The sequence below is a fragment of the Pipistrellus hanaki genome (genome assembly GCF_964339955.1).
Source record: "Pipistrellus hanaki genome assembly, chromosome: 7".
Taxonomy (NCBI): domain Eukaryota; kingdom Metazoa; phylum Chordata; class Mammalia; order Chiroptera; family Vespertilionidae; genus Pipistrellus; species Pipistrellus hanaki.
In genome coordinates, this window is record NC_140509.1 from 17,984,364 (window position 1) to 17,999,586 (window position 15,223).

At 47.9% G+C, this 15,223-nt stretch overlaps 1 protein-coding gene across 6 annotated transcripts in view; it reads left to right on the top strand.

Annotated features, from left to right (window-relative positions):
* The window catches only part of TFAP2B (transcription factor AP-2 beta), a 29,732-nt gene extending 16,496 nt beyond the window's left edge, over nt 1-13,236 (top strand). For 2 of the 6 annotated variants that reach the window (XM_084890597.1, XM_084890599.1), the window contains 5 exons: nt 1,080-1,299; nt 3,144-3,262; nt 5,587-5,728; nt 8,648-8,907; nt 11,209-13,236. In XM_084890597.1, coding sequence (XP_084746723.1) covers nt 1,080-1,299; nt 3,144-3,262; nt 5,587-5,728; nt 8,648-8,907; nt 11,209-11,231 — 764 coding nt within the window. In that variant the 3' untranslated portion in view covers nt 11,232-13,236. Of the gene's footprint in view, nt 1-1,079; nt 1,300-3,143; nt 3,263-5,586; nt 5,729-8,647 lie in introns of all 6 variants that reach the window. The other 4 variants (XM_084890595.1, XM_084890598.1, XM_084890594.1 and 1 more) reach the window with 3 other exon arrangements.
* The last annotated feature ends 1,987 nt before the right edge of the window (nt 13,237-15,223 follow it).

Sequence of the window (15,223 nt, forward strand, 5' to 3'; positions counted from 1 at the left end):
GGTTTTGGCAGTGCAGAAGTCCGAGGGAGCAAGAGTGCCAGGGAACTAGGTGGCTGACCGTTCACTCTGCCTCATTCCCAGCCTTCTGGTTCTAACTGAGCCCCGCCTCTGCCCCGGGTGCAGATGACACTGAGACAATTAAACAGAAATACAGGCTGGAGACACCGAGTGCGCCTGGGTGGCAGTGGCAACCAGCTGTCAGCTCTTATTAACTTCTGCATAAAACATACCTTGAGTGCGGTTTGTTATCAATTACTTGCCGAAATGAAACAACTGGGGCAAGGCAAGACCGCAGCTCACATGAATTAGAGTGATTGGTTGATTGATCAGGGCACCTGTTGTAAATCATAACTGCTCCAAACAATCACAGCCAGTGCTTTGTGTTAATTTGTAAACAAAATCCATGTCACTGCGGGATTGCGTTTGGGTTCATTTCTAAATTTCTAAATGAGTCTGCTGGTACGATGTGGGAAAGAATGGGATTCCTTTTGGAGAAACGAGCAACGCTTGGGGGCCCAGCTCCCCAGCTTAATGTGGCGGGTCTGGACTACAGCTCCTGATCCTCTCCAGGGATGGCCAGGGTTTGGGTCCAGCGGGAGAGGAGGGGGGAGGGGCTCCCATGAAGACCATGGGCATTATTATTTTATGTCATGCATGGTGACAATCACCTTCCGGAGACAGATGAAGAAACCAGGCAAGAGTCAGAGAGGTTCAGTGACATGTCTTATGGTCACAAGGCCAGCATGTGATGGAATAGGATTTGCCCAGTCCCCTAGCACCATCCAAAGGCTGGGTTGCGTCTTTATTTAGGTATGCAACGCAGGGGGCCCTGGCCAGAGACACGCCTATGTCTCCACACACGGGTAAATTTCCAGAGGGTTGACGGCCTTTCCATTTGCCGGGACACAGTGCTCTGAACGCACCGCAGCGCCGCCAACACTTCCTCCTCCAGCTTTTCCACCGAGCGCGCGGCCTGTGGCCGGCCCCGCGCGCACGCACGGACACATTCTACCAGTCGGTCAGCAGGATCGAAACCCGGTCACCTTTATGGCATATATTTTTTTCCCCTCTCTCTCTAGTTCCGGTTCCTCCCAAATCTGTGACTTCTCTGATGATGAATAAAGATGGCTTCCTGGGAGGCATGTCCGTCAACACGGGCGAGGTGTTTTGCTCGGTCCCCGGCCGCTTGTCTCTGCTCAGTTCCACTTCCAAGTACAAAGTCACCGTGGGGGAGGTCCAGAGACGGCTCTCGCCCCCCGAATGCCTCAACGCATCTCTCCTCGGCGGCGTCCTCAGAAGGTAAAACGCGCCCCCACCCCCACCCCCAAGCTGGTTTTTATGGGGCGAGGGGGAGCGGGCTCCGCCAGAACCGCTGTGAAGCGGGACGCGGTTGCCTAGCAACCAGGCGTCCCGCTTGGGGAGCGAGCGAGCGAGCGAGCGGGGAGCTGTAGCCGCATGTGCTGGGCCCGGGGCGCAGTGGCCTCCTTCGGACCCGGACCCTCACGCTGCAGGTCCGCGCTTTGCAGGTCCGAGCTCAGCAGGTCCGCTCTGCAGGCCTCGCCCCAGGGGGAACCTTCCACTTTCCCAGCCCTGGCCCGCATCCCGCTTCCTCCTAGCCCCAGGACACTTCCAGGGCATTCTAACCTGAGGGAGACCTAACAGCTGCACACACGTTTATCTAACACAGACTTTTCACAGAGAGCAAGGTACTCTGATCGATCTCTCTATTTTGATTAAACCCACTAATGCACTGTGCCCCACAGTGTGGAGAAAAACTTTGTTCTAGACCCGAGACCTTCTTTCCTCAGTAACTGTAATATTACCACCAATAATAGCAATGATCCCGCGTTAGAAGAAACAATAGTTATTCCTTGAGGCCGTTATGATACTCCCTAAGATTGGAGGAAGACAATCCATAGGCTTCTTGTGGGAAATGGAGGTGGTTTTTAACTTAAAGTCTAAAGCCTCCCCCGAAGTCCCTGCCAATGCCGGAACCCTTTGGTAATGGCGCTGGCATGAAGGTGACATCCTATGAGGTGAACTGTCCAGGTTAGCCCATTTCAGGGGTTGGTGTCCCTTTCTTTCCTAAAAGTGGCTGTGTGGATAGCAAGAGAGGTCAGAGTAACTGGTTCTCTTGTATTTCTGCGCATACCTTAGCAGGCAGAGGGAGAGCCCTGGGAGGAAGGAAGGGGGTGACCTGCAGGCTTTTCTCACTCTGAGTCCTCTAGCTGTGCTCTACGGTTCAGTTTTCAAATGAGTCCTTTGAGCCCCAGAGTGTGGAAGTTTCTTTCAATCACCCCCAGGCCTTAAGTGTGTGTATAAAACTTGCTATGAGATTAAGTGAGATAATATAAAGTGTTTGTTAAATAACGAAACTCCCTACAGTGTTAGTTTTACTGTTGTTATGATTAGCATCACCATTAGTTTCATGTTTCAATCTTCCTTCCCCTTTTAACCCAACTCCATTTTATAGCAACTCTTTTTAATATTTGTGTGTGTGTGTGTGTGTGTGTGTGTGTGTGATTGATTTCAGAGACAAAGGGAGAGGAAGAGATAGAAACATCACTGATGAGAGAGAATCATTGATTGGCTGCCTCCTGCATCCCCCACACTGGGGATGGAGCCCTGACTGGGAATCGAACCCTTGTCCTCTTGGTTCCTGGGTTGATGCTCAACCACTGAGCCACACCTGGATGGGCTTAGAGCGACTCTGGACCCTTCCTTGCAAAGCCCACCTCAGCTAGTGCCTTATCGCTGAACCACCCAGTTCTTTCTTCTTTTCTGCATGGTTGTGCTCGCCCAGTTTCTGCTCACCTAACTGGTTCAGTGACAAGGAAAGAGCTTGTGTGTGTGCAACATCTACCTTCTCTAGATCCACAACCTACACCCTAATTATTCCCATCTGCTATCATTTTTTAACTCATGAGATAAAAAAAGAAAATGCTCGATTTTTTTATGCCCTGTATTGCAGAAATCAAGCAAACCTCAGCAAACTATCAGCAAATAACCAAAAGGAAGGGGGGAAATGTGCTAACCTCAAGTTAAAACCTCTTCAAGCTCCACTGGGCTTTAGATTGCTAAGTCTAAACTTTGTTTCAGGAACACTCCGAGGTTAATCAGAATGTTAATTCTTGCAATTTCAGAGCCAAATCGAAAAATGGGGGGAGATCTTTGCGGGAAAGGCTAGAAAAAATCGGTTTGAATTTACCCGCGGGCAGGCGCAAAGCAGCAAATGTCACGTTACTCACCTCCCTGGTGGAAGGTAAGCAAGACATGTGGCCATTTCACGAAGTGGCTGAGCTTAACTGTCGGCTGAAGGCTGACATTTTACACATTTCATGATTAACTGGAAATCGTTGCAATTGTTGTGCCCTTATGAGTGGATGTCAAGCGACTGGTGGAGAGAGAAGTTCAAAGGTCTTTTTACTTAGAGGGAGCCAGCAATGGTAGAGAGGCCACTGGAGGTGTGTAAGGGTCCCTGTGCTGTAAAGAGTACTCAAGTTCAGCCTCCAAGCCAGTGCAGAGGTCACCTCTGCTGCCAGATTCAGGACAGAGCATCTGAAATACCCTCTGAACTCTGGCAAGAGTCACTGTAAATAGCAACCCATTCTATACCCCTTCTTCCCAGATTTTTCATCTGAATCAGTAAGCAGTAGCAAATACATTGTCTAGTTATGAAACTGTTATTGCATTCATAATTCTTAATGGTTATTTTAAACTCATGTCACTCCCAGGGCCCTATACTCCTGCTGATTGATTACGTGGGACTTATTGTGATTGAAATACAGCTTAGTAAGGCCTAGGAGAAAATTGGGTGGGGCATGGGGAAACATGGAAGAGAATCATATGTGATCTTCAATATAGATTCCTTAGTTATGAATGAAAGGAACGTAATTATAATGAACACATTATAATTTGCTCATCATTTTGGGGTTGGGGATCATATTTATGGCATATAATAAAAAGGATTTTCTGAAGTCTAGAACAAGACGATCTGCTGTTGAATTTGTGGGATGATGAGGAAAGGACAGGAAATACATCCAGATGGTCCTAATGGGGGAAGTTGTAGAATTTTGTCTAGGGGCTAACATGTCTGTTTTTTTCTTCTGTTTTCATGGGCGTTATATTATGACATTCATGTGGGGAACTGGTTTTTGGAGGACAGGATCTTAGACTATTTAAGCAGGAACCATAAAGTCATCACATTTATAGGCACTGCACTTTGCCAGCTTTAGGTCAAAGTTGCCTGGCCCAAACTTACCCTCCAGTGACAACAGTCACCAAATAGCCAGACCACATTTATTAGTGGTTGACTCCCAGCCTGGGGGTTTTACTTTTTGCCCTTCAGGGCATTGGTAATATCACAACCCTCATTTTGAAAAGCAGTCACGGTAATCTCGACCCAAGATGGGGATTTGGATGGAAAAGAGGAGGAACTGAAATTCCAATATTTGGTTGGCAGTTTTCAGTTTTATGAGTTGTGGCAAGGACCATTTCTGGTCTTTTGCTATTACTGTCATAATGATGATTAAAGTAAGACATGGCCCTTAACAATAATGTGGCTATGGGATAATTCAGCCTATTTCTTTTTCATGTTTGGGATCTTCCCTCGAACCCCTAAGGCTGTGCTTTAAAGGGTGATAATACCTTGTTTGAGAGGGGCTTCCACAGACGCTGGAACGTCTCAGGCATCCAAGTTTTCTATAGCTGCCCTGCCTCCCTTGTGCAGCAGAAAGCCCTTAAGTAGGAGGATGATAACAGGGACCCCTAAAGAGGAGAAACCTGAAACCTAACTAGCTGGAAACAGACACAGACACGGAGAATAAATATTTCATTGCCGGATAGAAATGCTCATGTATAAAATGTTTATGGAATATATCTTTAATGTTCCATATGGGACATCTTTAATATAGGTGGATATCTGCACACATGATTTGTGTTTGTATATATTGGTTATTATTAAGAAACTTTTTCTAATACAAGTATAGGGAGATACAAAAGATAACACCAAAGAGAGGAAGACTTTTATATTTATCTAGAGTGGTATCATCCTACTAAGACTAGTGCTATCCATCTTGAATATCCAACCTAGTGTCTGTGGGCTATTGTAAAGTGGCTTCTGAATCTACCTGCCCTGTTTTTTCTTAAGACAGAGCATGAGGTGTGGGAGGCCTGAAGCTATTCAGGGAATATCTACCCTGTTTCCCCGAAAATAAGACAGTGTCTTATATTAATTTTTTCTCCCAAAGTTGCGCTAGGTCTTATTTTCAAGGGGATGTCTTATCTTTCCATGCGCTAGGTCTTATTTTCGGAGGATGTCTTATTTTCGGGAAAACACGATAGCTAGGATTTGGCTGGAAGGATAATCAGGAAGAGACTGGAAAAAGAGGCAGGAGCAAAGTTTGTTCCATCAAGTCAATTAACAGCCTGAGACTCATTTTTACTTCAGGCATCTGTCACACCTTTGCTTTTGCCTCCCAGCAGCTGGCCTCTTCCATACATAGTCAGAATTGGCCAGGGAGCCCTTCTGCCCTGGCAGGATGAGAGGCCGGGTGCTGATGATTACCTCTGCTGCTGCTTTTCCAGGGGAAGCTGTCCATTTAGCTCGGGACTTTGGCTACATCTGCGAAACAGAGTTTCCCGCCAAAGCTGTTTCTGAGTATTTGAACCGGCAGCACACGGACCCCAGCGACCTGCACTCTCGAAAGAATATGCTGCTGGCCACCAAGTGAGTGTGGCAAACCCCTGGCTTCACCTGGCTTGGGAGGAGGGGAGGGGCGGGCAGTGCAGACCTCCATTTTTTGGGGGCCCACAAAGTGCTCAGCCATGGAAGTGGGATTGGTTGGCAGCCTGTGTATTGCAGGCTTGGAAGCCCTCCCCGCTCTGCCCGCACTCCCCCTTCCCTCCTCCCCTCCTCCCTCCCCTGTTGATTATGGGCTGTGGGTTTGGGGTAGTCGCTGTCTGGTCTATTTCCAAGTTTCAGGAGACGGTGGCTTTAGGCTTCTGAATCCAGGCTTTTCAGAGTTCTCCAACTCTGCCTGGGTTTCACCTCTCTCTCTCTCCCTGTCATACCCACACAGCCACGTGTGCCCACTCCTGGTGTCTGCATGTCCCCCCCGCGTGTGCCCATCTCTACCCGCAGCTCTAATCATGCTCTTTCCAACGTTGCTGTTTGGCATCATCTGCAGACGTTCAATTTACTACAACTCCAGAGGGGAAAATAGTAAATCTCGGGCTAAATTTAGGTCTAGAGCTCATTTGAACTTTTACAGTGGGTTTTCTATTTATTTGATTTACTCCCGTCTTTGGCTTCCGTGTCATATTGTTGGTGTTTTATGGCCGGCTCCGGCCCGCGGTGGGCGGCGCTGCGTCCTCCTCGCAGGGCAGGCGCGGCCCGGCAGCGGCGCTCATTTATTTAGCGCTGGAGGACGCGGCTCGCTCCGTTGACAGCGTAATTTAAAGAAATATATGGAAGGCTGAAAAATCATTTGCTCAAATTTGTCCAGATGTTTTCGAGACGTGATTGGAATTTGATTGCCCCTTTCCGCAGGGTCAAAAAATATTAATGTCCCAGAACTTTAATTGCTTACAGACCCTGGTTAGGGCTTTGAAGATTTCAAATGTTTGCCTTTTAAGCATTTGTTCTCCCCAGTTCAGAATTTCTTTATTGGCACTTCGGTAATGAGTGCAAACTGAAGGAAAGGCTTTAGCCACCTCTTCCAACGATCCGAACCGGGCACCCACCCTGTTTTTAGAAGGGTTTCCTCTGATAGAACAGCAGCAATATAATAGATCTTTGTGGGTAAATTGCCCTCCTACCCCTTGCCTAATGTCTGGTGGCAGGGGAAGGGGACCAGTGGTGCTTTATAAAGGAGTAAAGATACTTTGGGGGGGAGGGGAATAAAACCAAATGTATAATTCGATGACAGGATTCCACAAACACTCTGTTCCCTAAGGAATGCTTGTAACTTCCCCCCTTGTGGCTTCTCTTAGGTCAGCACTTCTTAACCTGGGGTGAGTCTCAGAGCCATCTGGGAGCTTTATCAGGATATTTTCTTCTTTTTTTCCCTTTATTGTACCAAGATATTTTTGTGTGTGAACCTGGCCCAAAGCTAGGTCCAGTTCCCTGACTTGGAATCAATGGGTGCTCATTTGAACCCCACGATGCTTCTGGGGTACCTCTGGTTTAAGAACTGCCCTATTTAGGTCAGAACTGTTCCATGTTTCTTCTTTGGTGTGAGGATGTATGTGTGCATTTTGAATGGAGAAACCAGAAGAAAGGGGGCGAGAGAGGATGTCTGTCAGTGTTTTCTAGCCACCAGCCTTGAAACAAACAAACAAACAAACAAAAAAACCTTTCCTGTGGGGCAGGGAAGGAGGTATGCCCATCCAGGTGAGCCATCACTCCTCCTGGGGCACTCTGGGAAAGGACGCCCCAGGGTCACTCCCACTAGCCTCCAGATACCTGCCTGCATTACCTGTTGGCCAGGCCAGGTGTCACCAGGTGTCAGGTTAACCCAAGGGGGCCTGGGGCTGGAATTCTGTCCCTTTTCATTTCTCACCCCCCTTCGCCTGACCCCCCCCTCCCCCCTAGATATGGTGGAGGCAGGCTGATGGAATGAGCCTGCTAGTGGGTAAAAGGCTGTGGCCTTTGGGTGCCATGCCTCTGACTGCCAGCAGAGCCAAGCCAAAATCCTGCTGCCCACCTCCGATATGAAAATCTTTTCAAATAAGCTTCATCTAGAGTTAGGCCCACAGGGTTTTGAAGGCTGGGAAATTCCTCTAAATTGTAGGTGCCTTGAGGAAATAATAATTTAAAAAAATCTTCAACAAACAAAAATCTTTCTCTCCCCATGTCTTAACCATCTACCTTTAGGTTTTATTTAAACAATGTCGGAATCCTTTTATATCGACGACAATTGTGTTGTACAGAGGTTTTCAGTCACCCACACTTGAAAGAAAAAAGTGTGTGTGTGGGGGGGGGGGGGGAGCTGGAAAAATACCTCCCTTCCTGAACACTGCAGGTAAACAGATTTTTGCTTTGAACGGAATCAGCATTCTCTCCTGCCATAAACAGTTGCTTGCCCCGGGCCATGCAAGGCTCCAGCAATCTGCTTCGGTGCCAGGGACAGGCTTGTGGCCCAGGGGCTTAAATCTTTCAGGGCTTTTTGAGCCTGATAACCAAGAGGTTGGAGAGGCAGGGGAAAGGAGGAGGGGAGGGAGGGTTTTTTAAAAGAACAGCCAGGTGAGAGCTAAAAATTCCTGAATATTCAAAACCGATCTCTAAACCTAGCAGATTTCTCAAAACAGCTATGCAGTCCTGGAACTAAGGGGGAGGAGGGGGGAGACTGGTGGGGGTGGAGTGGGGGGGAGGGAGGATAGGCTGTGGGATGCAAGGGGTGTATAATCTCTTCCCCCCCCACCCCCTTTCCTTCCCAGTCCCAGCTGCTCTGCAAGGGCGGGCGCTGGGAAAGGAAACAGAGCGGAATCGCTCACATTAGCCTCGCTCCCTGGCTGGCTCTGCGGTGACCGGCGCCTCTGGGCTTGTGTGAGCAACTCCTTCCTAATGTCAATGACAATGGCGCTAAGGGTGCTTTTTTTTTTTTTTTTTTCTTTTCCCCCTGCTCCTCTCCCACCCCTTTCCCAGGCAACTTTGTAAAGAATTTACAGATCTGCTGGCGCAGGACCGGACGCCGATCGGGAACAGCCGGCCCAGCCCCATCCTGGAGCCGGGCATCCAGAGCTGCCTCACGCACTTCAGCCTCATCACGCACGGCTTCGGCGCCCCGGCCATTTGCGCGGCGCTCACGGCCCTGCAGAACTATCTCACCGAGGCGCTCAAAGGCATGGACAAGATGTTCTTGAACAACACCGCCACTAACAGGCACACGTCTGGGGAAGGCCCAGGTAGTAAAACTGGCGACAAGGAGGAGAAACACAGGAAATGAAACGTTAAAAAAAAAAAAAAAAGAAAGAAAGAAAGAAAGAAAGAAAGAAAGAAAGAAAGAAAGAAAGGAAAAAAAATGTTTTAAATACGAAAGGAAAACAGGAGGAAAAAAAATAATGTTAGCTTTAAAATACTGGATTGGCTTTGGAAGAAGTATATTAGGTAGAGTACATATGCAATCAAAATTAAGCCAGAAAAGCTAAGTAAACTTAAAAAGCCGAGGCGTCCCACGGAGCAACAGGATCGGTTCTCGGTGTCTATTTCAAGATAACACTTGGGAGACAACCATCCGGATTTTCCACTTCGGTTCTTTCGAGCTTAGTCATACTGATAATAAAAGAAAAACCATGTTTCCCCCCCCACACCCCCTTTGGAAAAAATAAACGTAAGACTAAACACGAGAACACGCTAACTTATTGGAAGAAAGTCGGAGAAACTGTCGGTGTTAGTGCTTTTGACAGCTGGTTGACTGAATCGCACGAACTTTTTCATTTTTAATATTTTTTTAGGAAAAAAACGGTCTCGAAGTCCCCTTCCTCCCCCCCTAACCTCACCTCGCCCCTTTCCCAACTACCCTTTTCTACTCTGCCCTCCCTCCCTCCCTTCCTCCAGCTGGCACAGGAATCTTCCTGGATGAACAAGAGTGTGGTTAGGCCTTTTTGCATTGTGTTTCAGGCCCCTCTGGCCCCCTGTTCCTCCCCCCCTCCAATTTCAAACTCACCGGTGCATGCGGGCTCCTCGGGGCCAGCCGCTTGCCTGCTTAGGGAGGGAGAGGAAGGGCGGGTGGGAGGCCAGCGGAGATGCAGGCGGCAGTGGCTGCAGCTTTTGGTACCCGCCCTGAGCAAAAAGCCAAACCAATAGGTTGATTCAGACTCATCATCAGTTCTTTTCAGAAATGTTACTAGTTCCCAGCCTTGCTGGCATCAGTATACAGAGAACCTTGCATTTGTTAATGGTAAAAACAAACAAAAAGCCCACACCACAATATGAATACGTTGATTAGTATGTCATTCCTTCGGAGGGGTATGTACCATTTCATTCTCTTCTGTTTTCCAAAGCTTTGCCCGCATGGTTTATGAGCTTCTTCAAAGAGGACTGGGGCTTCCTACACAACCTATAAGGTACAGAGAAAAAAAAAATCCGATCCCTCTTTAATCAAAGCCTGTGTGTCAGAATTCTGCAGGTGCACTTCTTTAAAGAAGCTCAAAGGGAATAATTTAGAAAGTGGCCAATAAGAGACTGAAGCAGCTCTGAGTCTAGTGGCTAACAGATACCTCATCGCGGAATTCTGTGGAACGGCTGAACTGCAAAAATGAATGTTAGGGGAGAGGAGTTAAGGGTTCTCGGAGCCCAATAGTTTAACCAGATTGCCCTGCCTTTCCTTGGGCTCTTTGGCGACTGCTATGTTAGCGGGCAGAGAAACAGCTTTGGCAATGTCCTGGGGACGAGCGTGGGGCAAGCTTCCATGTTTTAGCGACAATTGCTCTCTTACAAGATGCTTTATGAATGAGGCATGCTCCCCCTCCCAGACGTGCACTTGTTTTTGGTGTATGATGGTAACATAATGCAAAGTGAAAGGAGATGTATTTCAGCGTTGAATTTCGCCGTCTGGATATACTGGGGCTCTTCCCGGTGGATAAAGTTTCGTGCATTTAAGATCTCTCAGTCCTGGCAGCCCCTCTCCTTTCTTGAGTTCTGTCTGTGCATTATCTTGAAATAAGATCTGGAACCCATGGTCCCCCACCCTCCCAAAGCGGTGGGAAATCCCCCAGGGAGGGGTGGGTGAGGCAGGTCTCCAAATTGAGTATCCATACAGGCACCTCTTTATACAAAGTAGACTTTAGGACCTTGGCAACATTCCTTGGAGATAAAGGGCTTCCCAGTTAGGACCCTCTGGGATGCTCAGTTCTGCTGCCAGGTGGGTCTTGGCTTTGGAAGGATGAAGGGCTGGGTGTAGGAAGCTGCTGAGAGCTTTGCGCAGATGTTTTTATGGGGGAGGTGACGAGTTAGGGAGCTGGTTTCAGGTCACCAGGAGGGCCCAAGCAAGGGTTAATGTGACACTGCCAGCTCCTTTGGGGGGGCTCAGCCCTAGGAGAGTAGAAGGTGTTACCAAGGCCAAGGCCGAACTGTAGGCACCCCATCTCTCCCCAGCTCAGAGGCCTGGGCCTTGGTCCGAGGCCTGGCCGCTAGGAGTAGGTGTGTTCTGATTGCCGGAGGCCGGGAGAAAGCACACTGAACACCATCGTCTCCTTTCCTTGCAGGGCAACGCGCCCCACGCGTGTGACGTGCGAGAGACGCGATGGACGCGCCTTGCTCTTACTGTGCAGGTCCCAGTCGTGTTGAGGACATAGAATCAGCCGCTGGAGGGGCCGCGGGCCGCCTGGGCCCTTCCCGCTCTCGGTCTCATCTTAAGGGCTAAGGCGACCGAGATAGCCCCCTGCTCCAGTAGGTAACGGGGAGGCGCCCCGGGGGCTGCAGGCGGGGAGGGGGTCTCAGCACCACCTAAGCGCTTTGCTCCCAGCGGCCACCGGGGCGCCTGCTCCTGGAGGGCAAAGGGCCTAGACTTGTCCAAGGAACCGGAAATCCTCCCCCCCCCCCCCCACCTTTGCTAGGATGAAAACTCTCTCCATCCTCAGGCTCCAGAAGCCGGTGATGGGATAGGAATGGTCTTACTTGGCTCTCATTCCCAAGTCCCTCCCACGCCCCATCAAGTAGGGTTTCCTACAGCCCTGGCCCCCTCGCCCCTTTTCACTTCTTTCCTGTACGACCCCGCCCCCTTGCTGCCCTTAGCCAGGCCCACTATGTTTATCTGATAATTGAGTTATTAAAAGATTGGGTTTCCTTGGGCCCATCAATCAATAAACAGGATTAACGCAAGAGTTTGCCTTTTTTAAAGCGAGCTTTTTTTTTTTGAGTTTTGTTTTCAAACCAAACAGGTGAGTTGCAGCTCTCTCCCCCCACCCTCCTCTCTCTGGACGATTTTATCAGGCCCCGGGCCCCCTCCCTAAGGTTCAGTCCCAAACCAAAAGCATTAAAGACGGAAAGAACCGGTCAGGACACAGGCGCGCTCAGTCCCTCACACCTTCCACTTTGCAAGTTCCTTTGGAGGTTCTAAAGATGTCCCGACCATTCTCTGTCCACCTGCCTCTTCCTATAGGAATTGTGAGTCTCAGGGGAGCTTCCCAAGTATTGGTTCTGGTTCTGGGTGAGCATCCAATTTCAAAGTGATCTTGAACTTCTCCCCTAAACTCGGAAGGTACCCCACCCCTGCCCTGCCCCAAGTATCTTGAACTTTCCCCCTCTCTGGCTCCACACCCAGAAGGCTTTTCAAAGACTGGGGGGCTGTTTTATTTTCTTTGGCCACGGAAACTACTTTCTCTCAAGCAATTATTTCATATCCTAAGAAAACGTTGGTCGAATGGAAAACCTGAAACCCCAAACTTATCTACACACTGTCTCTCCGATACAAAGCCTTACTTAACATGGCAACGTGTTCCTATTTGGAGTGTTTTTAGAGAATATGTCATCACGTCTGATATCCTGGAAGGGTAATACATTACATGGAAAGGAAATAACCTTATACCATCTGAAGTTGCCTCAAGAGCCCACACAGTGTTTTCCCTCCTGTGCTGAAGTATGTTAAATTATCGAGGGGGAGAGGAGGGGAGAAGGAAGAAAAAAAAAATACCAAAATTAGTTTTGTTTTCTTTCTAAAAGCAGAACAAGAACTATTCTTTAAAGGCCAAAATTGACTCCTCTGCTGAGTTGGTCTCTAATTCACTAACATAGTTTTTGCCACATAACTTCCATCTGCTGACTCTTCAGGAGAAGAGCGCTGGAGGGTATCCATGTTAAGTTTGTATATATTTATTTATGCTTAATTTAATGGGAATGTGTAAATATGGCGAGCAAGTAGTTTGGGATTATTTATCTGTGAATCTATACCTCTGTGAATGGGTGGTTAAAAAAAAAACAAAAACCGCTTGACCCTAGATAGAATCCTATCTGAATCTTTCTGTTCTTTATAGACAAGCTGTTATGGTAATGGGTAGAAATTGGTTTATTGTCCAGTGTTGATCTGATTTACATAAATAAAAAGATCGTTGTGTTTTTTGTTGTGTTTTCATCCTCAGTTTCTTGAACATGGAAATTGTTTAATCCAGATATTAACAGACAGAAAACTCCAACCATAGCCAAGAGGTTTTTTTGTCCTCCACCCCCTCATCGAAACACAGGCAATGTCTTTGTTACATCATAAATACAATAAATTTTGCTTCTCAGAAAAAAAACGGACACCTTTGTTTTCAGTAGAAGTGCTTTAAAATTCCGGATTGATACTCTTCTATTTCCAACCAGGTTGCAATAAAAGCTCATGTGAATGGTATCTCTTGCCTTATTTTGCCCTTTAAGAATGAGGCGTCAAACTCACTCCCCAATATGTAAATTTAGTCGCATGTGTCAGCAACTACAGGGGCCCCATGCAAATCAAAGATGATGCTCCTGTCCTCGCTGCTGCTCGTACAGCGTTCTGGCCCAGTGTTCCTTGAAGGAAAAGGCCCTTGAGAGATGCCCATAAGGCCAAGTCTGGGCTGTTGCACCCCAAACCTTGGGATCTGGGATCTGGAGGAGCCAACTGGCTCATTTCAGGATTGAACACAACCCTGACCTCATAAGCAGTGCAAGGCCCTCCATAAACAAACGAGGAAAAAGACCTTTGACCCAGAGGAGGAAAGGCGGAGCTGTCTTGGGAGGCTGGTTGCCTACCTTAGGCTCAGAGGCTTAGAGGAGCCAGAGCTTTTCTCATTTGGGTTAATGGACTGCAGCCTAATGGGCTGCAGTGACCAAACCTCTCAATCTGTACTTCATCCCAAGGCTCGGGCGTTTTCCCCGAGGCTAGGAAAATAAAGTCGTCCAAGATGTTACACAGTTTGGACGAGTCACTGTTTCTTTTTGTAACTCAAGGTCTTTATCTATAAAACGTGGGCCTCCGAAGGTCCTTTCCAACATCAACATTGCCTAATCATTAAAAGCAGAAAAAGCAATATGTACATACATTTGAGGAAAATAGACAAAGCTGAATCTTGATAAACTCGGGTTATGAGAGTACTTAACATATAGCTGGTGCTCAGTTATTTACTAAAATGCCTCCTATATAAATTTTGTGTTTTTCAGGTAATCATTCCCAGTTCGACTTCCTTATAAGGAAAGACAGAAGGGACAATGTAATCTGGTTTATGAGCGATTTCCCACTCCCAGGTCTTTTTTATTCATTAAAAGGGGGTGCATCATGGCTAAAACTATAAATGATTAAATCAAAGAAAAGATCCCCCTCCAAAGGAAGGGAAATAGAAGGAAGGAAAGAAAACCAAGGGAAGTGTGATTAAGAAGGCACGCAATCCATTCATCTAGAAAGAATACAGGCATAAATCTATGTCTCTGGCTCAACTGTATCATACTGAGCTTCCTTTTCATTTGCTTTTTGAAGAGTGAGTGTTTGGTTAGGACTGGGATTATACAAAGAGGGTGCGGAGTAATTTCCATACCCTATGGCAAATTTTTCTACTTGAAGTTTAGCTCTAGCCCTGGAGAAATATATACCTGCCATCTATTATCCCTCCCTCACCCTTACCCATCACCATTGGAGGAGAGGATCTGAGACAATCACCTTTTCTGGGTGAAACCCAAGATCCTGAGGGCCCTGAATATGAGGGGAAAAAACAAGCAAAAAAAAAAATCTAGAGGAAAGAGCTGGAAGGAAAAATTGGGAAGGGAAGACAGGGTAGGAAAGCCGGAGACAGCATTGGCCTTGGCTCACAGGATGGCCCTGGGCTGCCTGTTTGAGCTCCTCTGCCCCTTGGGTACTGTCTGACCCGGCCGGCAGCGGAGGGGGTGCGGAAAGAGCTGCAGCAGTGGACCCTGATTACAGGCCCAGCGCGGGGACCCTAGGTGACCTTGGAGAAGTGTCGCTGCCCCTGTCTCCCTGGAGGGCAGTAGCTGTTTACAGTTCTCCCAAAGCCTGCCTGCCGGTATTAGCGGCTTAAGAGCCCCCCCCCCCCCCTTAAAAATAATGCTAAGAGGAAGCTCCTATTATTATTATTATTATTATTATTATTATTATTATTAAGGCCACATTCTTTTTCTTCATGTGCAAATAACAGCCCCATGGGATCTCTTCCTAGGGACCCAGGGAAGCCTGAGCTGAGAGCCCCGGAGAAATGCTGGCCCAATGGGATCTGCCCCTTCTTGAGGGCCCTCCGGACTCCCCAACACAAGCTG